The sequence below is a fragment of the Strigops habroptila genome, chromosome 19 (assembly GCF_004027225.2).
Source record: "Strigops habroptila isolate Jane chromosome 19, bStrHab1.2.pri, whole genome shotgun sequence".
Lineage (NCBI taxonomy): Eukaryota > Metazoa > Chordata > Aves > Psittaciformes > Psittacidae > Strigops > Strigops habroptila.
The window spans coordinates 2,091,760-2,113,886 of NC_044295.2; the positions used below are offsets into that span (position 1 = coordinate 2,091,760).

General features: G+C 56.1%; 3 protein-coding genes across 3 annotated transcripts; 2 read left to right on the top strand and 1 right to left on the bottom strand.

The window, feature by feature from the left end:
• The first annotated feature begins 463 nt into the window (after positions 1–463).
• Positions 464–3,538, top strand: IFI35 (interferon induced protein 35). The gene is made up of 9 exons (XM_030508498.1): positions 464–500; positions 576–671; positions 870–1,028; positions 1,335–1,448; positions 1,997–2,141; positions 2,352–2,485; positions 2,653–2,842; positions 3,074–3,180; positions 3,284–3,538. The coding sequence occupies exons 1-9, from the start codon at positions 486–488 to the stop codon at positions 3,473–3,475; spliced, it is 1,152 nt and encodes a 383-aa protein (XP_030364358.1). The 5' UTR covers positions 464–485; the 3' UTR covers positions 3,476–3,538.
• A 102-nt stretch (positions 3,539–3,640) lies between these two features.
• Positions 3,641–9,524, top strand: LOC115617629. The gene is made up of 5 exons (XM_030508388.1): positions 3,641–3,906; positions 4,055–4,158; positions 5,090–7,897; positions 8,223–8,431; positions 8,893–9,524. The coding sequence occupies exons 1-5, from the start codon at positions 3,726–3,728 to the stop codon at positions 8,960–8,962; spliced, it is 3,372 nt and encodes a 1,123-aa protein (XP_030364248.1). The 5' UTR covers positions 3,641–3,725; the 3' UTR covers positions 8,963–9,524.
• Positions 9,525–9,859: 335 nt separating this feature from the next.
• VAT1 (vesicle amine transport 1) lies at positions 9,860–21,856 on the bottom strand. The gene is made up of 6 exons (XM_030508499.1): positions 18,344–21,856; positions 17,244–17,451; positions 16,781–16,951; positions 16,606–16,695; positions 15,448–15,689; positions 9,860–14,415 (listed from the first exon to the last, which is right to left on the bottom strand). Exons 1-6 carry the CDS (start codon positions 18,668–18,670, stop codon positions 14,314–14,316), a joined length of 1,140 nt encoding a protein of 379 aa, XP_030364359.1. The 5' UTR covers positions 18,671–21,856; the 3' UTR covers positions 9,860–14,313.
• Positions 21,857–22,127: the final 271 nt, after the last annotated feature.

Consider the following 22,127-nt stretch of genomic DNA (forward strand, 5'->3'; position numbering starts at 1 on the left):
TTGTTTTGTTGTATAAAAGAAGCGGCGGTGTTGGGCCTTTTCCTCTGCGGTGCGGGTGTTCCTGCTGTAGGTCAGGGAGAGCTTCGGAGCTTTTGGGGTGTCCGTGGAGGGTGTGGGACCCTCCTGGGGCAGCTCTGCTCTCCCCTCCTGCCGCCTGGGGTGAGCGATGTTCTAACCCCCCTGGGAATCGCCGGTGCCCAAAATGGTTTGAATTCAGATGAGGGTGCGGGAACACGGGACAGAGGGTTCCCGGTGTCTGTGTCTCGGCGGGTGGGGATGACCAGTGGGTGCCAAGTTCTGGGTTGGCTCCAGAGGTGCCGTTTGCCGCTCGGGGAGGGGGGTGACAGCCCGCGGGGCTGCTGCGGGAGGCGAGTCCGTTCTACCGGGAAGGAGCGGGCGGGCGGTGGGGAGGAGCGGAAAGGCGGGGCCGGGGGCGGAAGCGAAAGTAAAGAGCAGGAGGGGCGGCCCCGGCCCCGGTCCCGGCGATGGATCCGGAGGAGGTGAGGGCTGAGCCGCGGGGCTCGGCGCGGGGCTGCGCGCAGGGCCCCCTCCCCTGAGACCTCTCTTGCTTTTAGGACTCCTTCGTGCAGCTGCCCTGCTCCTTGGGCTCGGGTACCGGCTCCCCGGCCCTCACCCCCGAGCACGTCCGGCGGGAGATAGAGCGCTGCAAGGTGTGTCCTGCTGCCGCCCGGGGAGCCGGGTCGGGCTGAGAGCTTGGGTTGCTTCTGTTCCCTTGGGCTACGAGTCGGGAGTGGTGGAGAAGGGGGTTAAGGGACGCAGGGCTGGGACTGCCAAAGAGCAGCATGTGCTGGGGCCGGACAGCCGGCACGAGTGCTGCAGGGTCTCACTGATGGTAGTACCTCTCACAGGAGCTTTGTAGTGCTCTGGAGCAAGACCATGTGAAGCTACAAAGAGCCACGGAAGCTGTAGAGCAAAGGACGCACAAGCTGAGGAAAGAGAAAGAACTTCTTCATGAAAACCTTAAGCAGCAAATGTATTTAAACAGAGATGAAGAGATCTCCCTCCAGGTTGGTGGTCAGACCCTTCTTGGGCTTGGAAAGGTGGCAGCGGGTGGAGGGGACACGTCACTGGGCTTGCTGCTCTGAGGTCGCTTTGCTCTGGACCCAGTGGAGGTTTCATGGGATGTCACATCAGGCCTGTGCCACGCGGTGGAGGGCTGTGACCAAACCTGAGGGGCCTGCAGGCAGTCAAGAGCAGAAAATCAGTGCAAATGGAGCCGTGTCCAAGAACAGGGCTGTGCTTAAAAAGGACAGCGTGCGGCAGCCCTTGTGTCTGGGTGGTTCCCTTGCTGCCTCCTCTTTCCTCCCTTCCAGGAAGCCATTTTTCTAGCAAGGGAGGAGAACAACAGACTGATGCAGAAGAAGCAGATGCTGAACAAGAGGCTGGAAGACAAAAGGAAGAGGGTCTTCTGGAAGGATCCGGAGATGGTAACAGTGTGTGTGGGCACCTGGGTCTGCTGGCACAGGGCTGGAGAAGCTGCAGGTGAATGAGGCTGGGCACTGTGTGATGACTGGCATGGCTCCTGCTAGCAGGTGGCTCCCGTGCCAGGGCCAGAAGCTCCACTCATGGCTTTAGGACTTCAGGCACAGCCGGACCCTGGGAGACACTCTGCTGAAGCTCTTTTAGCTGTTTATAGGACAAGGGTTGATGGCTTTAAACTTAAAGTTCAGATGGGATATAAAGAAGAAGTTCTTCCCTGTGAGGGTGCTGAGGCGCTGGCACAGGGTGCCCAGAGAAGCTGTGGCTGCCCCATCCCTGGCAGTGTTCAAGGCTAGGTTGGATGGGGCTTGGAGCAACCTGGTCTAGTGTGAGGTGTCTCTGCCCATGGGGATGATCTTAAGGTCCTCTCCAACCCAAACCATTCTATGATTCTATGATTTTGAGCTATGAGCTTGTTTCTAAGTCTGGATTAGCAGGGACAGGCCCTATGCAGGGTCCAGTCTCCTCCAGGTGCTTTCTGTGTACTCAAACCTAGATGCTGCTGTCCGTCTTGCCAGAGAAGAGGATGGTATTTAAGGGACTTGTGACAAACAAGGATGAGAACAAGCTGATGCTTACCCCACTGATCCACTACCCTTTGCCGGGGGGCTCAGCTCTCATCACCTTTGAGAAGGCAGAGGGTAAGAGTGAGAAGAGCCCTGCCACAGCTGAGTGTTGTGGTCACTCAACTTTGGGGCTCTGCCCTGCTTCCCCTTCCTGGGCCTGTCCCCTCTGCCAGCACTGGGGGGGATTTGCCCTCTCCCCAAAGTGTTGGCTTCCCCATGTCCCGGCCCACGGCGCCCTCGGGGCAGGTGTCAATCCCCTGTGCCGGGGGCTCTCCCTGCTTGCAGTGGCCCAGAGGATCATAGAGGCGAAGGAGCACGTGGTGGATTTGAGCTGTGGGGAGGAGCTGGAGGAGCTCGACCGGTGCAGAGCGCGGGTGCAGGCAGCGCCGGTGGATTTACTGCTGCCGTCTGCCCTGGAGGTAGGTTCCGAGGGCCTGCAGCTCCCTGCCCCGCACCGCTGAGCTGCCCGGGGCATGCACCAGCTCTGCCCCATCACTGCTGTGCCTCTGCTGGGTCCCCAGTACCAGCCCAGTGTGTCAGTGCCGCAGCTCTGACACTGGCACTGACTGGTCCGGGCCACCTGCAGATCAGGCTCACTCAGAGCAGCAGGAGCATCATCCTGTCTGGCCTGCCCAGCCTGGACATCTCCGAGGAGGCACTGCTGGACAAGTTGGAGATCTTCTTCAGCAAGACGAAGAATGGGGGTGGTGAGGTGGAGAGCAGGGAGCTCCTGGACAACTCTGGCCAGGCGGTGCTGACCTTCGTAGAGGACGGAGGTGCGTGGGGCAAGAGGGGAGCACAGGTCGTCTCCTGAGAGCAGATGGAGCTGTGTCTGTGGGGAACTGGGAAGACAGAGTGAGCTCTGGCTCTCCTGTCCCTCCTGAGGCTGCTGGTGCAGGTGAGCTGAGGCTGGGCAGTGCCAGCCTCGGTGTCTGTGCCAGGGCCGTCGCCAAACCCAGGAGCTCAGCAGGGCTCTGGGTGGCTCAGGGCTTTCCTCCCCCCTGCAGTGGCAGAGCCGCTGATTGAGAGAGAACACATCCAGGTGCCCTTGGGGAAACAAACATACGAGCTCAAAGTATCGCCGTGCATAAGTGGAGATGTCTCTAACCTGCAGGTAAGAGCATGAACCCCGGTGCCAAGCAGCACGGTGGGGCCAGCCCAGGGCCGGGCAGAGCGGGGGGCTCCTGAAGCCCTGCTCCTCACCCTGCTCTGCCCAGCTCCAGCCCTCCCGCTGCCCCCGGACCGTCCTGCTCTCGGGGATCCCGGACGTGCTGAGCGAGGAGCCCATGAGGGACATCCTGGAGATCCACTTCCAGAAGCCCAGCCGCGGCGGGGGAGAGGTGGACTCCCTCGACTACGTCCCGGCGGGCCGCCGCGGGGTGGCCGTGTTCACGGAGGACGCGGGGTAGCGTCCCGGTGTGGCGGAGCAGCGCCTGGCCCCGGCCGCGGCGGAATTAAACCGTGTGCAGGGAGCGGCGTGTCTGTGGTGCTGGGGACGGGCGGGAGGTGCGGGCTCGGGGCGGTGGCGCGCCGGGGCGGTGCCGCGGCCGGTTTCGCTTTCGTTTCCCGGCAGCGGCGGGGCCGGAGCCGGAGCGGGGCCGGGGTCCAGCGCCGCGGTGCGGGGGGAGCTGCGGGCGGGTGCTGCCGCTCGGCGCAGGCATGGCGGGCCGCACGGTGCGGGTCGGGGGCCTCCCTGCAGACCTGCCTCCCGACAGGGTGGCCGACAAGCTGACCATCCACTTCCAGCGCTCCCGCAACGGCGGCGGCGAGATCGCCGACGTGCAGGTGCTGCGGGACGGGCCCCAGGCCTGCGCCCTCGTCACCTTCGAGGTGCCGGAAGGTAACGGCCCCGCGAGGGACCGGCCCGTGGGCTCTGCCAGCTCCCGGACCCCCCTGCCCCGCGTCCCCCCCCGCTGTGCTCCGGGCAGGAGCGGCGCCGCTGTCCCTCAGCGCGGGGCTGGGCTGATGCTGGTGCCTTTCCCACCCAGTGGCCCAGAGGATCCTGAAGGTAAAGAATCACGTCTTGTCCGTCGGAGGGGAGAAATACCCGCTGGAAGTGACGGCACACGCCGCGGAGCTGAGCCCCGATGAGGTAGTGCGGAGCAGGCGCGGCCGTGGCAGCCCCACTGGCTCTGGGCCTGGCAGATGTGCTCGGGAAAGGGAGACCTCGCGATTTCCTTTAACCTTAATTAGACTTAAAGCAAATCCACTTTTATTCCTATTCAAAGGAGGAATATTCGCCGTGCTGGTACCACAGGGGCAGTGGGACAGGCCGGGCACACGTTCATTGGTGTTTGTGCCTGTCAAAGCGAGGAAGAACAGTCAGAATGGAGGGAAGGGGCACTTCTCCCCAGCCCATCTGGTGACACGTGGGGGATCCCGTTAATGCCCCTGCGTGCCATTAGCTGGACATGCACAGTGTATTGTTCCTGTATCCTCCTCAGGACAGCTTAGGAGACAGACGTGCTGCTGTTAGGAGGCGCTGGGGAGTTCTTTCCTCTTTCTGCAGTTTCAACAGAATACGGCAGTAGCCACATCTTGTGTCTTCATGTCTGAGCACTGACAACAAGGGCATGGGAGTTAGCCTGGCCTGCAGACCTTTCTGCAAGCCCGTGGTGCCAGACTGCTTGAAAGTCTGCAGCTGAAGCTCTGGGAGAGCAGGAGATCAACTGCATTCCAGATGCAGGAGGGACAGTGGATTTCTTGGGTGTGTGCTGTGTGCAGAGCACGTAGATGTGGAGCTGCAGCTCTATGTGATTTGCCACTCGTGTTCCTTGTTTGCAGAAAGCTTTTGACCGTGCATACAAGGTCCAAGATCTGCTTGGGTTGGCTGGGGCTCTCCATCCTGCCTGTGTTGGCTCCCATCTCCTGTGAAAACAGGATGCTGAGAGGTGGCGGGTCATGTCGTCTTTCTGCCATAATGACACAGGAGCCGCGGCAAGCGCTGGGTGCATCTGCCTCCCCCTTACCTTGGAGGGGGGTATTTTTCATCCTTCTTTCTCTCCTTTGCTATCTACTTGCAGATCTTCATAAATGCGTGTGTGATAGTTGACTATGGCAAGCTTCCTACTGGCAAAGCCCTCCTGAGGAACCTGCATAAAGGCTACAACAATGTGCAGCTCAACTTCGGCTCCAAGAACACACACTGTGTAGTCAAGGGGCCGTTCACTGAGCTGCAGGCCTTTTGCAGAGACCTGCTGGGCAGCCTGAACCTCAAGAGCCAAGCTGCTGGGGAGATCCTCCTGCCAGGTTCTAGCCATGTGGCCAAAGAGACCAGAATGCATGATCCCCAGCAAAAGCCTGACTCTGCTGAGTCAGCACGAGACACAGCAAAGCTCCCAAATTGGGACCAGGCATGTGAAGAGGCAGGTACAGCCTCATCGCCTTGGGGACCTATGGGTGGGAAAGCTGTGGAACAGTTGGAGGACTTTTCCCTAGCAATGGACTCAGACATTTACTTGTACATGCAGAGGTTCTGTGCTGCTGAGTACCAAGGTGTGCTACAGCAGCATCGTGTGGATGTGGTGGATGTCAGCAGCGATGGCATCGCCATGCTGTACCTCCAACCTGCTGCAGGGATGCCTGGGGACATGGATGCCTTGCGAGAGGCCTGCTTGGCCTTGCAGGAGCTTTACCAGCAGCTGGAGGTGAGCTTGTGCAAGGAGAAGATCACCAAGGGAGGACTGGGTATGGACAGCCAGGCTCTCAGGGCTCTGACATGTGAGCTGCAGAAGCTGTATCCCCAGTTGCTCTGCCATGAGGATGTGAAGCAGCTTTATCTTATTGGAAACCTCGTTGATGTGTCCCATGCCAAGCAGTATCTTCAGGATTTCAGCACCAGAGGAGGTGCTGCACAAGTGGTTCCCATGGTCAGCAGCTCCCTGCCCTCACAGCCAGCAACCTCCCACACCACAGAGAATACACTGCACAAGCCCAAGGAGCCTGCAGGCACCTCAGCCTCAAGGCTCAGCCCAGGCAGGCCAGAGCTGAGAGGTGAGCTCAAGCTAGCTGCCAACTTCGGCACTCTGAAAGCTGACAAGTCTCAGGACTCCCCACCGGTGGGGCAAGCACCACCTTCTGGAAAACACCCACCACAAATAGATGCTCTAGGTCCAAGTGACCCAACAGCACTGACCCAGCAGTACCAGCCTGGTGTCTCTACAGCAGGTGTGGATTTGGGGTCAGCAGCAGTGTCTCAGCAGAAGGACCCTAAAGAATGGGACCAGCTGAAAGGAGGTGCCAGGCTTACAAGACACAAGGCTCTGTCTGCCTTTGGGGGCAAAGAAAACAGCACTTCACAGCACCCTGGGGACTCTAAAGGCCCAGGTCCCATCAAGCACCACTCCCTTGCTGGCACATCTAGTGCCTTTGACACAACAAGGACCTCTAAACCTTCTGAATCCAAGCCTCTTCTGCGACGTTCCAGCAGCTTCTGCCTGCCAAGAACAAAGGAAAATGAGAAGCTGCAGGACACGGTCCGGGCAGGCAGTGAGGGTGGAAGGGCGAGAGAAGAAATGAGCCTGGACTCTCTGCAGTGGTCTTACCTGAAAGACGTTCACCGCGCTGCTGTTGATGAGCTGTGCAGGGATGGGGGGGTGCAGCTCTCGGAGCATCATGCTGGGGACTGCACCGTGCTGATGCTACAGGCAGAGGACAGGGACAAGCTTTTCCAGGCAAAATGGAAAGTGGAATCTCTCGTGCAGAAGTGTCCTGACCTTGTGTGTCAGAGAGTGAGCTACTCGGAGCTTGCTGTAGATGGTCCAGATGACAGTGCCCTGAGCGAGCTGTGCAACCTCTTGCGAGGAAACTCCTTCAAGGTTGGCCTCAGCAAAGAGAAGTACAACCTATACCTTGCCTGCCCCAAGGAGATGCTGCCCGGAGTGACTGAGGCCTTCGAAGTGTTTTCTTTCAGGAGGCTCCGTGCCCTGAAGTCTTCATCCTTGTCTCCAGGACCAGAGAGCACAGGGTACTCTAGTGTTGTCCAGCCAAGCAGGAGCCAGGACAAGGTGCTGGGTGCAGCCCTTTCTGGCAGCCTGGAGTCCCTACAGATGGACCTGCAGGACCTGAGCATTAACGATAAAGCAGAGTTCACGGATGCGCTCCGGGCTTTCCAGCTGCCAGAGGCTAAGAGGTCCCCCAACCTTTGGGGGCTCCAGCACACACTGGGGCAGGAGAAGGCCAATGACCATGTTGATTCTGGGGCTGAGCAAGGAGGAAGCGACCTTCTGAGCCCTGGTGTGGTGGATAAGTCAAGTCCCACTGGTCTGAGGGAGTCCCAGGAGCAGCTAAGGACCAAACTGGCTGTGGGGGAGCCGGACACTGCACGGCTGAGGCAGGTTTTGCCGGACAGGTTCCAGTTTGCAAGAGACAACAGCAGAGGAGGCCACGGCGAGGTGATGGGACGGCTGTGCTCCCCGGTGCGTGCAGCGGATGGGGCTCCTCACTCCCTGCCCGCCCGGCTGTGCAGGCCCACGGAGGCTGCAGCCCTGGCCCCAGCCAGGGCTCTGCTCCCCGCAGGCAGTAGCAGTGCGCAGGAGAGGCAGACAAGAGGCCCCAGCCTGGGACAGGAAAGCAGCATGACCCCCCTGGGCCGGTGCGATGCCTGCCACGGCTCAGGCATGACCTGCCAGGCGCCCTGCGGTCACTCGCTGTGCAGGACGTGCTTCGCAGGGGACAGTGCGCAGCCGCCCTGCTGCAGCTCCTCCGCGCTATCCCCGGGCTGCAGGATCTCGGGGACGTTCCAGATCTCCTCCCTGTCTCAGAGTCTGCCGGGCTACTACCGAGACCCAACGCTCCAGGTTGCCTACATCATCCCTGACGGTGTGCAAGGGGTAGGTACCACCACTGAGGCTTCCCCAGCCCACTGCAGGACATGCGATGGCTTCTGCGTGCTTGACATGCAGTGTGGCTGGGGTGGGATGGGGGGGCGTGTGGCAGAGGGAGAAGGGCAGCTCCAGCTCCATGCCCCACATGCAAAGCAACAGAGGTGTTGAACCACGGCTCTGCTCCAGGTTTGGGAGCAGCTCGCTGTAGCCTCTGCTTTTAGTTCCAAGTCAGTAGCAGGCCACGAGGCCACAAGCTGGCCAGAATGTCAGATGCCAGCTCCGAGGCACAGCAGTCAGGTGGTTGTTTAAAACGTTTTCTTCCTGTTCCAAGGTTGGTGACCCCCACCCAGGACAGCCTTACAAAGGGGGGCATTTCTGTGCCTTCCTGCCAGACAACAGGGAAGGGCAGAAGACAGCAGTGCTTCTGAAGAAAGCATTTGATTGTGGGCTGACATTTCACATCAAGTCCTGCAATGGAGAGGAAAGAGTGACATGGGGCCTTATCCCACACAAAACCTCCTGGAATGGGGGCAAAGCCAGGTATGACCCAGCTCGTCCCAAGTTTCCAGGTGTGGGGTTTTCTAGTAGCAATTAAAGGAGGAGAACCATGGGCTTCAGCTGAACACATCCTGGTGTGAGCGGCTCTTGCAGGCTCCCACAGCAGCAGAGCTGGTGGCTCCCTTTGCTTCAGCTTGCGGGGTCTGGCAGACCAGCTCTGGCCTCCTCCAGCTGGAGCTAAAGCCCTTGCCCATCCCACACCCCTAAACTCCCTATGGATGAGAATTCTGGGCCCTGTTCACTTGCAGCTTCTCTGCCTTTCCCTGTGTCTCTGGAGCCAGCCCTGGATGCGAGCTGTGACTTCCACTCCCAGCCCCGCTGAATGCACGGGGCAAAAATAGACTGTGCTCCCCTCTTCCTGTACTGGAAGGAACAGGAAGGTTCTGGAAGGTGGTTTTAGCACCATCAGCAGGATTCACACCGCTTCCCTCTCTGCCCCACAGGAACGGTTATCCGGATGCCCTGTATCTCCGTGAGGTTTGCGCTGTACTGAAGAAACTGGGCATTGCATGAGCCTCCCCGTGCAGCAGCCACAGCTCCTGCCTTGCTTCACCTTCCTCTCCAGCTGACGCACGTGCGGCTTAACACAGGCAGCTCAAGAGAAAGCGAATGTTTGTCCAAGGAGCTCCTGTGGGCCCAGAGGCAGCCAGAAATTAGGTTAGTGACTGCAGCACCTCCATCCCTGCCCTCTGCAAGGCTCAGCATGGATCGGAGCTCCCCTGCAAGTCCCGGATGCGTGTCTTCAGCAGCCACTTATGCAGCTTGTGTCAGGCTGGGCCCTGGTGTGGCATTCAGCAGCACAACCCAAACCTGGGCAGGAGTCTGTGCCTCGTCCAGCCCCAGCATCTGGCCACTAGAGGCAAGTTCCAGCTAAGCCCCCACCAGAGCCTGGGCCAGAGCTGAGCTGAGCTGCCCTGGCGGATGGTTCAGTCCTCCAGCCCCTGCTCCGGGGCCAGCAGGAACCTGGCTGCTCTGCTGGGGGAGCACCGACAGCGCACGGGTGAGCTGCCTCCAGGAGAGCATAGAGACTGTCTCTGCCTGTACCTGGAGATACACAATAAATAACATTTATCCCCACATTTTTAGTGGCTGTTCATGCCTTGTTATCACCCCAGGCACCTACTTCAATCTCAACTGGCTACAGAGACAGCCAGACACAGAGTAAAGGGGAGAAAGCAGCTAATGGCTTGGTACACAAAAATAGCTGCTCTCTAGAACAGGGCATTCAAGCATCACTGCAACACTGGAGTAAACAAGGAGCAGTTCTCCTTAAGAGGAGAAGCATGTTTTCACCCTTGGGAAGCAAACTGACTGTGTCCACCTGATGCCTGCCTGCCTGGGGAAGGAGGAGGCAGAGCTGGGGCAGAGGGTTCATTCCAACAGCAGATTGAGCAGCAGACCATGGGGGGGTGGGTTGTTATGCTTTTAATTAACATTTGAAACACATAAGGCATATGGTAACATTAGACAGAAAAGCATTACACAGCATAGTCATGTAAACAGCATTGGCACAATTGCTTTCTGTCCAACTTGGTTACACGCACAAAGCGGAATACAAAGATTTGCCATGTGGCTGTAGGATGCATTTCACTCATGTCACACTCCAAATCAACACGACTCGGACAGCACAGACCAGACCGGATGGTGTGAGAGGCTCAGTCTAATGCATTTCACATCACGCTCGTGTAATACTTGCCAGTCAACTTTGCCATCACCAGGGCTTGGCACACTAGAGCCTTCATTAGACAACAGTGTGGGTTTACACCTCTGACAGCAGCTGTAGGTGGGTCAGGATCCTGCACCAGTTAAAGCCTGAGGCCCACAGTGCTTCTTACTCCCCCCGGTCAACCAATTCTAGTTTAATACCGTTGTCCAAAATGAAATGTACAGCTAAACTCCCTCCTCCAGCTCAAAAGTATTTGGCAGGGCTCACGCTCCTCTATGCAAACTGAAGCTGCAACACAGGTGAGCCCAAGAGAATCCAAAGAGTCAAAAACGTGACAGAAGCAGCCTGGTGGTAGCAAAGGGGTTGCATTTTGTCCCAGACCAGTCTAGGAAGGCGCCTGCAATAAGTGGCACCGCACAGGCACCCCTGTGCTGGGCAGCCACAGCGGGCAGGGCCAGGCACGCTGCTCCTGCCATGAGCTGTTCACTTGGACACCTCACCACAACCTTTGGATCAGGCAACCAGCAAGAGAAACACTAAATGGCACTTGTTAGAGCTGGAATGGCACCTGGCCTTTGAGCACAGGGAACACCCGTGTCCTCACTCTGCCCTAAACACTTAAGCAACAGTGAGTGGAATGATTTTGATCCTGGGGTTTTGTTTGGTTTTTGCTTTGGTCCTTAGTACACAAACCTGCTGGTTAACTTTATGGAGTTAAGACACTTGAAGTTGTTGTACATTGGTTCAATACTTCTCAGCCCATAAAACGTCCATTAAAAAAATAAGGTAAAAAAACCCCCAACCAAACCAACCCAAACTAAAAACAACCAACCACAACCAATAGAGGAGAGCACTGTCAGTGAGGCAGTGGAGAGCAAGGTTACACTTAATCTTGGCTTTCTGTAGAAAACACTGTTGCTACCAAGGGACACAAAACAGACAGTGCTAAACACTAACCAATAGTAACTGCTCAGCACTCTGGCCCTGATAAGGGCTTCAGGAATGTGTAGAGAGGACACATGAGCAACCACGGGAAGGGAGTCAGGAGCTGGGATTGGTTCCAGGGCAGCAGATAAAGCCTCGCTCAAGGACTGGCTGGAGCCGAGCAGCTGCCCTGGTGGACACAAGGGCTCTACTGAGCTCTTCTGGACTGGGGAGCACAGAACCACAGCCTGGAAAGGCTGTAACACATGGAAAGGGAGCGTCTTATCCACGGCAAGTCAGACTACACCACTAGTGTTCACAGAACAGAGCTAGCAAAAGTCATAACAGGTTTTTGGCAATACTTTGAAAGGCCAGAATGGAAAAGGCTCCAGTGACTTCCTAGTCCTTACAGGCATGTAGAAGAAGGCACCGAGATGCTGTTTTCTGAGGTGCAGCACAAGGCAGCGCGGCAGAGGTGTCCTATGGGAAGCTGCATCGGGAGGGACAGACTGCGAGAGCCTTTCTATGCTGCCTGATCCAAGAGCATCCAAGTAAGGCACTGAGCACGCGCTTGGCCGAGAGTAAAGCAAGGAGAGGATGTTACTGTGACACACAGTTGGATAGTGTTCCCCTTTACAAGCGTGCAGAACCTGAAGGTGTGCAGGGCTGTGCTGTGTGAGCACACTGCTCCTTCATCAAGGTGAAGTCCAGTTTCCCAGAGGAACAGGTCCAGACTTCCCATGCCAGCAATTTAGACAGTCCTCCTGTTGTCAGACCTGGTAAAGCAGCATTAGACACTGTTGGATTGAATCTAAATTAGCATGAGGGGGCAGCTTGAAAGGAGAAGCAGCAAGATTTCGGATTCAGAAAGGTTAAAAGTTGTGCTTGTGAGTTTCATTAGACCATGTTTGTGAAGTTCACGTATCGAGTGCAAGAGATGGACTGACAAGGATCTGTGACAGGCTCCATTCTCCTCTGAGCTCCAAGGGAATAGGGTTGTTCTAACAGCTCCCACCATGGCAGAGGCCAAACAAAACCCATGAAGCCTTCCCACCACAGCTCCTGTCATGCCCCCATGGTGGTGGGCAACAGGTACAAAGTGAGGAAGTTGGGGTCCTCAGGCAAGGGGGGCTACCACAGCTCAGATTTGACTGGGGTATAAATGGAGCCCTGCCAGAGAAGCATTCTGAGCTGGTCCTGCTTGGAGCAGAGGGCCTGCAGCCAAGGACTCTCCCCTCGGCTCAGGATGCATCCAAGGAAGCTCCTCAAGGTGAAAGCCCTCCCTTTGTTAGGTGAGTGACTGCACATTTTGGAGCACTGGCCATAAATCTTAAGAATTAATTCTTGAGTCAGAAGTGTAGTGACAAATCCATGTGATACCCCAAATCTGCAGGTGATGGAGCTTTAACTGAACAGCAGCTTTCATTTGGTCTCAAGGTATTGGTTCAGCAGCAGCAGAGCCAGGGCAGGACCCCCAGAGGCTGTGCCTATGCGCTGCTGAAGAACTGGGGCCTAAGCACCTGCAATACAAGACTGACAAACAGGAGCCCTGCTGGAGAATAGAGCTGGACCCTCTTCACCTGCACAGGAACCCCAGCCCTGCATGGTGCTGCTCTTGAGCATACGGGGTCCTTCGCCCTCTCTTTGGGGTTTGGGTAAGCAGGACTCTTGGTAGCAAAGGGTTTGCCACAATGGGCAGCTCTTCTTGGTGCCCTCAGGTTTACCTTTTCAAACCCAAAATGAAGCCTGAAAGCCTGCAGCACCTACAGTCCACGGCACAGCCTCAAAGCAGGCACAAACTGCACCCCCAGTCACTCCGGGCTGAAAACAGGGTCCAGCAGGAAGAACAAGCATCACCCAGGATGATAAGTGCTCACAGGACTGGGCTCGGCGCTCTGCACGGCTCCATTTCCAAATCCACGGAAGAAAGAAAAGACAAACTGGAGCTCTGGCCTGGGAGGAGCACCCCAGGCAGCTCCTGAACCCTCAGTGTTGGAAGAGAGCCCAAGAGTCCCATGACTTGCAGTTTCAGAGGAAGAGTCATCAAGCCCTGCCACAGCACTGAATCACGAGCTGAGAGCTGGTTCGAGTGGATACCTATCGAGCTAGCAAGAAGAGGATGGAAAGCACTATTTCAACTGCTCAAGAAGCCCAGGCCAAGAGGTTTGGCAGAGCTGGGCTGTCTACCATCTACAGCAGTAACCTGGCAATAGCTTCACTGAGCAGCACGCCTCAGAAGAGCCAGCCCAGGCTCCTGGGAAGCAGCTTACAGGACTGGTTCTTGCAAGTTACTTCCCAAACTGCAGCCCCTCCCCAGCGCACAACAGAAAACAAGCATTAAAGGGCTTGTTTTGTTCCCATCTTGCTAAAGTCTGATTCAACACTGCAGCCCTTAGAAACACAAACACGAGGGTGAACTTTAGCCTTAACAATACCAGCTTGGAGCCCAACATTAATAAAGCACAGAGCCAACATCAATTGTTCCAGTCATTTGAGACACAGTTGAGTCCTTATGGTCTCTAAAAATCAGACACAATTTAGATCTCCCTATACAGTTTGGAATCAGAAAATGGACAAGATCAACTTACCTATATTCTGTATTCAGACAGAATACACACAGAATATATCTGTCTGTATTCTGACACAGACCAGCCTGTCAGGTTATTGCTGACTGCAGAGAGAAGTGACTGCAAATGAAGTGCAAGATGCTCTAGACTTCAGAATGCCAGGATGGTTATTTACAAGGCAAAGACAACACGGCCTGTTATGAACTGACTGGTGTTAGAGGCCTACGAAAGCAGAGGGAAGAGTGTGGTTAGTGTAAAGAGAATAGCCAGTGCTAGAATGAAACTGGGGCAGCTCTGCTTTTGCTCTGGCTGTGGAGGAAACCTCCCAAGTCTGGCCCCTTCTGCTGAACAAATGACAGTGCAAATGCTTCAGCAGGACCAGGTTCTGTGGAGACGCTTGGCAGTTCCTACAGCACGTTGCACCTTGACTCTACAGTGATGGGCTGTGCAGTTGTTCACCACCAACTGCTGGCAGCTTCAGCTGCACTGCCAGGGAGGTTAGTTGGGAAATTCAGTAGAGAAACAAGTGAAATAAGCAGGCTTCAAACCAGACAGCGAGGGCAGGGGGTCAGTCACAATGAAAGCATGCAAACCTCAGCTGAACCTTAACCACGATGTTCTGGAAGCTACTGATCTGTCCATTTCCAGGTCCCAAAGAGATCGAGGAGTTAACCCACGAATTCACGATCTGCACACATCTCTTCTCCTTAGTTCTCTTCTTTTTTGGATTCTTCCTTGGGTGCTTCAGGAACCAGGATGACCTTTCCAACATTCTTCTTCTCTTGCATCTGCCTCATGGCATCTGCCACCTGGAAGCAACAGGAACCCTGTGAGACCCACACCCACCATGTACCGCCCTTCCTGGGTGCCTGGTCCACCCAGACTCATCCAGGGGCCATTCAGGGGCAGCTTTCCTGGCAGCCGAACTTTGGGGTGCTTCTGCACAGGAGCATTTTGGACAGAGTTGGGCAGCTCCCCCACTGTCCTTATGGATTCACACAGACCAACTGCAAGATGCAGAAGGATGCTCTGCAAACTGTGGAAGAGCGAAGTGGAGGTCTCCACAGTTTCCTTCCAGAGGGGAGTACTGCAGAAACCCAGCCAGCAGCCAGGACAGCGCTTCTACCATTACACACCCACAGAACAAACATGCACAGGGGTTTATTGTTACTATTTTTAAGTAAAACAGCACCTGGGTCAGGCCTGGATTCATCAGAGTTTTCCTTAAGCAATTGCACCAGACTAGTTCTCAGCTATTACAGCAACTGATGGTTACCAAGTCCTTTGCTCCACTGTGATAAGCCCTACCCAGGCAAAGGATTCTCAAGGGAAGAACCTGACTCTGCCTGCACACATCGATGCAACAGCACTGAACAGAGGAGAGCTGCTGAACACTGCCACTCCCTTCCAACATCCTCATTCTGCCTCACTGCCTGGGCTCTGTCTCCCTCGTGGAGGGGCAGCAGCAGCATTCCCAGCTGTCTGCTCCATTACAGGCTGCAGACTGAGGGCACTTTCCAGTCTGATGCATAACCCAGACCCTCTATGGGCTGCTGCTGCCCATGGAGCACAGCTGAGCACCTGCCCTATTCTATAGGGATGCTGTCTGGTGCTGTCCAGCTCTGTGCACTCGAGCAGAAGAGCCCAGCCCCTTTACTGCCCCTTAATATCTTAAAAAGAAAAAAAAGCACTGAATACCTGAGAAGAGATGGTTATTAAACATCTGCAACAGTTCAGCCCCCATGAACAAGGTGCTCACACTGAACCAGAGCTCACTGTGCAGAAAACACTCGCCCAGTAATTTCTGGGTGCTGCCAGCCTATATGTTAACTCAGACTCACCCGATCAAAAGGCCATACAGAGTCTATTTTGGGCTTGATTTTGCCTTGACGGTACAGGTTATCCAGCTTGGATATAACACTTCCAAGGAGCTCAAATTCTTCATCCATGGCTCCAAGGTCATAGCCACACACAGCCTTGTTATGATGTAGGAGCTGCAAGGCATTGATGCTGAACTGGTTCCACCAGGTTTTAGCCATAGCTATAAGGCTCTTCTTCTGCCCAGTGAGCACGTTTGCTACCCCTAAAAAGAAAGCAAGGCACAGATGAGCTGGAATGAACACAACCTAAGAGGCAGCAGGCACCCCATGGAACAGCTCAGAGTATAGGCAGGGCAACAGCTAATCAGAGTGATGGAGGACAGAGGCGAGAACTGGATCACATCAGGATCAGCCCATGTGACCTTCCATGGAAGCTGGAACCTGCCTCGGCCTCAGGGCATGCAGAACTTGGATCACAGGCACCCATATATTAGCAAAATACAGAACAACTCCTCTCCTGGGAGGGCAGTAGCAGCGCAGCTAGACTGGCAGAGGCAAGAGGGGGTTACAAGTCACATCCAGCCAGGCTGGCAGGACAGCACTCCCTTCTCCTACAGCCAGGCTTCCCCAGGGGAGCCACACGCTGCAGCAGCGGGGACAGCAGAAGCCATACACTGGTGCATGTGTCTGGAATCCCACTGGGGGTTGTGTGAGGGCTTTGTCTAGGGGACAAAATCACAGTGTTTCAGGGTTGGGGAATGGAGAGATAAGTATTCAGTAGCTTCAAACCTCATCACCCACACATCCTCTAGCAGAAAAGCAAGGCTCTATTAGTGCTGGGCATTAAGTCAGCCTGGACAAAGCAGCTGTGCCAGCATTCCTCCATGAGGACATTCCAGCTTCCCCTGCAGGCACCAGCTCGTACTCAGAGAGACATCTCACCAGGGGAGGGAAGAGCCTCAGAGCCTGTGAGCAGAGCTCTGGAAACACAGCACAAACCTCACACCCCTCAGGCAAAGCTCCCTAAAGACCTTTGTGAAACAGCAGCACTACAGACACAGCAGTGAGCAACAGGCACGGAGCACACGGAGCATCCCGTGCAGATCCACATCCATACTGCCACCACACGCTCCCCCTGGTGCAGGAGCAGGGGTTTGGGCACACACTGCTCACACTCACCATAAATGATGACTTTGCCCATCGGCTTCAGCAAGTTAAATGCTTTGGATGTATCAGATCCTCCGAGGGGGTCCAGGACAATGTCAACACCTAGAGGGAACCGAGAGTAACCAGGAGTTTCTTTGCACTTGAGAAAGATGCAGGACGGGTGTACGAGTCCTCCACCACCCAGTACCTTTGGGAGAGATTTTCCGGACCTCCTCTGCGTAATCCGTGGTTCTGTAGTCAATGGGGTGAGTGACTCCGCTGCTCCGGAGCGCGTCGTGCTTGGAGGCAGACGCTGTGCCAAAAATGGTGACGTTTTCTACAGTCTTGCACAGCTGGATGGCAGCAGTTCCCACACCACCTGAAAACCAGCGAGAAGGACTTAGAAGCAAACATCCCCAGTAGGCAGAAAAGCTGGCAGGATAGGTAAATTATCCCTGCTCCTACCGATGGCACAGCACCGGGAGGGGATGGAACAAAGACTTTGCTTGGGGCACGCTGATGCCTGTGGCACAATGGGGAAGACTGACCCCGGCTGCTGGGAAATGGCTTCAGTCCCACCCTGCTCTGGTCGCTTCCTCCCCCATGGCACCCTGTCAGAGGCTGCACACTGAAGCCAAGAGTCTCAGCATGGGCTGGCAAGAACTATTTACCTGCAGCCATGTGGATGAGGACACTTTGGTTGGGTCTCAGGTTTCCAAAGTCGAACAGGACCATGTAGGCAGTGATGTAGTTGACAGGAAGAGCAGCCGCTTCCTCGAAGCTCATCCCGGGAGGCATCAGGAAAGTCTGACGGGCTGGAACGTTCACCACTTCTTGCCAGAGCCCTGACTTAGCCAGGATCATCACCTTATCACCAACCTACAATCAAACAGAGGACAAGGCGGTCTGAAACAAGCCCAGGCTTGCAAAAGTCATCACACACCAGGACCAGGCACACGTGTGCCTGTGGGCACTGCAGCACTCCGCGCTCCACTCACCGGGCACCAACAACAGGGCAACTCCCACCATGGACCCACATGCGAAGGTTTCCTTCCACATTCGTGGAGTTTAAAAGGATGTTCACAAATGCGTTCAGGAATGGCACAGTCCCACTTTAGCCCAACATCCTACCAGTGCTCGCCACTAACAAGAACGTTCTGTGCAGAGAATCACACAATGGTTTGTGTTGGAAGGGACCTTAAAGCTCACCCAGTTCCAACCCCCTGCCACGGGCAGGGACACCTTCCACTAGAGCAGGTTGCTCCAAGCCCCTGTGTCCAACCTGGCCTTGAACACTGCCAGGGATGGGGCAGCCACAGCTTCTCTGGGCACCCTGTGCCAGCGCCTCAGCACCCTCACAGGGAAGAGCTTCTGCCTAAGAGCTCATCTCAATCTCCCCTCTGGCAGGTTAAAGCCATTCCCCTTGTCCTGTCCCTATAGGCCCCTGTCAAAGCCTCTCTCCAGCTTCCTTTAGGCTCACCGCCCCTTTGTCCCGGGGCTTTGTCTCCTGCCGGGGCTGCGCGGGCGGGACCGCGCCGGGCGCTGCGGGCGGGGAACCGCGCCCCCGCCGGCCGGGCCGGGGCTGCCGGGACCGGGACCTCGCGGGGCAGCCGGGACCGGGGCCGGGCGGGGCCGCACCTGCTGGGCGGCGGGGCGGGGCCACCGCAGTGCGGAGGGGCGAGCCGAGCCGAGCCGGGCGAGCCGAGCCGGACCGAACCGGGGCGACCGAACCGAGCCGAGCCGAGCCGCCCCGCCCCGCCCCGCCCCTCACCTGTCGGTCGCGGACGCCCTCGCCGAGGGCGCGGACGACGCCGGCGCACTCCATGCCGGGGCAGACGGGCGGCGACGGCAGGTCATACAGCCCCTGCCGCGCCAGCAGGTCCGCGAAATTGAGGCCGCAGGCGTGGACGCGCACCGAGACCTCGCCCGGCCCCGGGCTGCTGCAGCGCCGCAACTGCACCTTCAGCTTCTCGTAGCCGCCGAAGCCCGTCAGCACCAGCGCCCGGTGCTCGGCCGCTTCATCGCCGCCCGCGGGCGGCTCGGGGCCGGGGGCCGGCTCGGGGGCGGCGGCGGCGGCCGGGGCCGGTTCAGCGGACATGGCGGAGCGGAGCTGCGGGAGCGGATGCGGGCGCGGGGCGGTGGCGGGTGGCGAAAAGCCGGGGCCCGGCCGAGGGCGGGGCGGGGCGGGGCGTGCGGTTGTGCTGGTGGAGCCTTTCGAGCAGCTGAAGGGCTGGATTCCTCTGGGGACACCCGTTCAGCTGGAGCGGCGTCTGGCCGAGACACTGCCGCAATTACTGTAACGGCTGTCACTGGCAGGGAGGGTTAATAAACAGCTCTCTGCTGGTAGCCCTGAAATGGCTGCGTGTAGTGGACACGAGGCACGCACTGCTCACGGACAAGAGGGAGGAGTAGAGCTCCAGTCCGAAAGAGCTCTAGTAGAGCTTTGAAGTAGAGCTCTAGGAACTAAAGACAGATAAAGAAGGACGTGGAGCTGTTGGAGCGAGTCCAGAGGGGGCCACGGAGATGCTCCGAGAGCTGGAGCAGGGCCTCTAACAATCCCTCTCCTCTCAAGCAACCGAAAAAGAAACAGGCAGGAGATAACAAAGCCGTGGTGGGTCTGGAGGCAGCTGCCTGTGGGAGCTTGGCCTTTGCCCCAGGGCTCACTCAGGATGGACTCCAGCAGCGCCAAGCCCACAAAAGCCTCCCTTCGCCTGTCGAGGCAGCCTGGGTGCCCCTGGGCCAGAGGCTGACAGTGCCTTGATCTGCCTGCCTGGGTTTGTTGGGAACTCAAGAGAAAGAGTCCTCCTGCCTTTGTTCTGCCTTTGCCTCGCCTATGTTGGCAGTGTTGGGATGCACACAGATGAGATCTCACAGCTGCATCACACATACAAGAATGCTGTGCCTCCTGGATGACACCGTGCCTGTATCACAGTAAATTACATTTAGATTTGACAGGTAGAGCAGCAGGTAGAAGAAATATGACACAACCCCTCAAACGTACCTGCCACTCACAGCCACAGTTCCCTGCGCTGCTGTTTTGATCACAGAGACAATGGAGGTGATTGCCAAGTGGTAACTGATGCTCAGTGAACATGAGCCCTCATGGTGACAGCAGACTGAAGAAACCCTCCCAGCACAGCATGTCATTCCCACAGAGAACACTGCTGAGGATGCTTCAGCATCTTCCCCTGCACAAACCCAAGCTGTAGAGGCTGAGGATGTGCAGCACGAGTAAGCGGCTGGCGCGAGGCCAGTTTCCTGGTGTGCACAGAACAGCATCCCACCATGTCCTCCTCTGGAGGCAGGCACCTTTTCCACTGCGGTCCTTGGAGAAATCCTGTGAAATGACAATCCCTCTCCTTAACTTCAACCTTCCACCGCAGCATCAATAATTTACTGACAATGGCAGTCCCTAAATTACAGGCTTAGCACATCCACATGCTGTGCACCCATGAGGAGCTGATCATTTGGACAGCATGTCTTCCCTTGCTGAAAATGCACAAACTTCCCCTCAGTGTGCTCATTGTGGCTTTCAGGGACGAGGTAACCATAGGGCACGGTGCGTGTCTTGCAAGGAGAGATGGTTTTCTCTGCACCACAGAGAACTGCTGCAGCTCAAGGGTCGTGCCAGACGCACGGCATTCCCTGGGCTCACCCCAGGGATGTGGGCTGCTCTGCAAGGAAAAGCAAGTGTGGTGCTGAGACACAGCGGGGTGCTGAGCCCAAGAGCCTCACCCGCACCCAGCCCCTGCCGCTGCCACACAGTGCTGGGCTTGCTGGAAGGAAGACTTTGAAAAGAAAAGCCCAATTTGTGTTCGTGATATGCAATTCATGTGTGACATTAAATGGAAAAGAAGCTGAAGTTTTGAGAGTTCATTTCGGTTCATTTCCCACCCTCCACCACTCGCCATGTGAAAAAGAACTGCAAAACTGAAAATACTTCATTTTGACGAGTGGTTTCAAACACAAAGGTGGTGCAAATCACTCCTACTGCTGGAGAAGCTGTTCCCTCTGAGCCTCTCAGCTGGGGAGCAGCCGGGCTCCCCTGTAGCCCGCAGCAGCGGTGCTGGGAGCCGCTGGTGCTGGCAGAAGGGGCGCAATGGGCAGGATCATGCGCATCCTGCACTGCCTGCACCCAGAGCAAAGCCAGGGCAAGGCCAGCGCCGGCTGGAAGCTGCATTTCAAGTAGCTGGATGCAGTGTGGGAGGGGAGGCGTGTGACGAGGATGTTTCCACATGCAAGGGGACAGAATCAGAGAATCAGCCATTTCCCTCCTCCCACCCTGACCGTCTTTATTTGCCTTTGGTGCTGCCAGTCCCTGCCCCTCCGAGGAGCATCTCGCTCCCTGCGCAGGGATCAGTCTGCAGCCAAGCTCTGGAGTCCTCCAGACCCTCCCATGTCCCTTCAGCTGCTGCTAGGCCTGATGAATCCTAAGAAGTGTCCTAAGAACGGGGGGGAAGGGGGCCGCTCACCTCCAGAGGAGTGTTGCAGAGGCTCCAGGTCACTTTCTCCGTACAGAGAAATCCAGAGCCGTAATAGAGGTATTGTGCTTCCCGTACCACACGTGCTCCGACTGCAGTCCTGCCAGCAGAAGACTTGTCAGTTGAATGCCTCCTTGCTTTAATCCCTGAGATTGCTGAAGGATGCTGCTTGCATCTGATAGCATTTATGGACTCTTATAATGAGCTTCGGCTTGCTGAGATAAATTAATGTGCTCAGCCAGAGGTGTAAACTTCATTAATGGCAGCAGTGAGTCAGATCAGCGTTATTCTAGCACAGGATGTAAACAGGCTGGACACATGAAAGGGGATTTGACTGTTGGGTTTGTTTTTTTCTTTTTCTCTCTCTTTCTTTTAACCCTCTTAATTGCTGTTGATTTGTATCTTTTCTGCTGTGTGTTTTCAAACTCTACTGCTTTGCCACCTCTTCATCTTGCAGGGGAAACCATCAAATAACACAGCATTCGGGTCTGAATGATGTAACTGCTGAGTGTTAACAGCAACACGCTGCAGTTCTGCCTGGCACGTTTCTAGCTCTTTCACATATTTGACAAGTCAGACAAAAAGATACTTAAGACGAGATCTGATGGAAAAATTAAAGAGTGTCCCTTACTCCTGTCCCAGTTTACTGGCTTACCAGTGGAAATAAGATGTTGCAGTGGTTGCCAAGGACCAGACTTGGAGGCTCTATGCAGGCACAAGAACAAGATGTCAGAGGCTCCAGGTTTCAGGCTGTGGGTCCTTCAGTAAAGGTTGGCTTCCCCCAGTACATTTCTCTATTCCTGGTCCTGAGGATGTCTTTTAGTTTCTTTGTACAGGAAATAACACAAACGTAACACAAGAAAGTTAATTCCTGATGGCAATTAGAATCCCAGAGAGCATGGATCAGCAAGGGAGGGTCTAGCCACTGGAGAAGCGTTTTCAGGAGCAGACATGCGAGAGCCATCTGTCGCCTCACCAGACGTGGTGACAGTCACAGCACGTCTCTCTCTGCATCCTACCCGGAACATTTACACCGTGACTGGAGGTTGCCGAGATTCAGCAAGTGTCGCCTGC

Bases quoted from the DNA above. Each gene is read 5' to 3' on its own strand.
- LOC115617629 (XM_030508388.1), top strand. From the start codon at position 3,726: ATGGCGGGCCGCACGGTGCGGGTCGGGGGCCTCCCTGCAGACCTGCCT. The intron at 3,907-4,054 runs GTAACGGCCCCG...TTTCCCACCCAG, and splicing joins CACCTTCGAGGTGCCGGAAG to TGGCCCAGAGGATCCTGAAG. The intron at 7,898-8,222 runs GTAGGTACCACC...TCCTGTTCCAAG, and splicing joins TCCCTGACGGTGTGCAAGGG to GTTGGTGACCCCCACCCAGG.
- VAT1 (XM_030508499.1), bottom strand. From the start codon at position 18,670: ATGTCCGCTGAACCGGCCCCGGCCGCCGCCGCCGCCCCCGAGCCGGCC. The intron at 17,452-18,343 runs GTGAGGGGCGGG...GTTTGATTGTAG, and splicing joins AGGGCGTCCGCGACCGACAG to GTTGGTGATAAGGTGATGAT. The intron at 16,696-16,780 runs GTACTGGGTGGT...GGTTCCCTCTAG, and splicing joins CCGGAAAATCTCTCCCAAAG to GTGTTGACATTGTCCTGGAC.
- IFI35 (XM_030508498.1), top strand. The intron at 1,449-1,996 runs GTAACAGTGTGT...ACTCAAACCTAG, and splicing joins TCTGGAAGGATCCGGAGATG to ATGCTGCTGTCCGTCTTGCC. The intron at 2,486-2,652 runs GTAGGTTCCGAG...GGCCACCTGCAG, and splicing joins TGCTGCCGTCTGCCCTGGAG to ATCAGGCTCACTCAGAGCAG.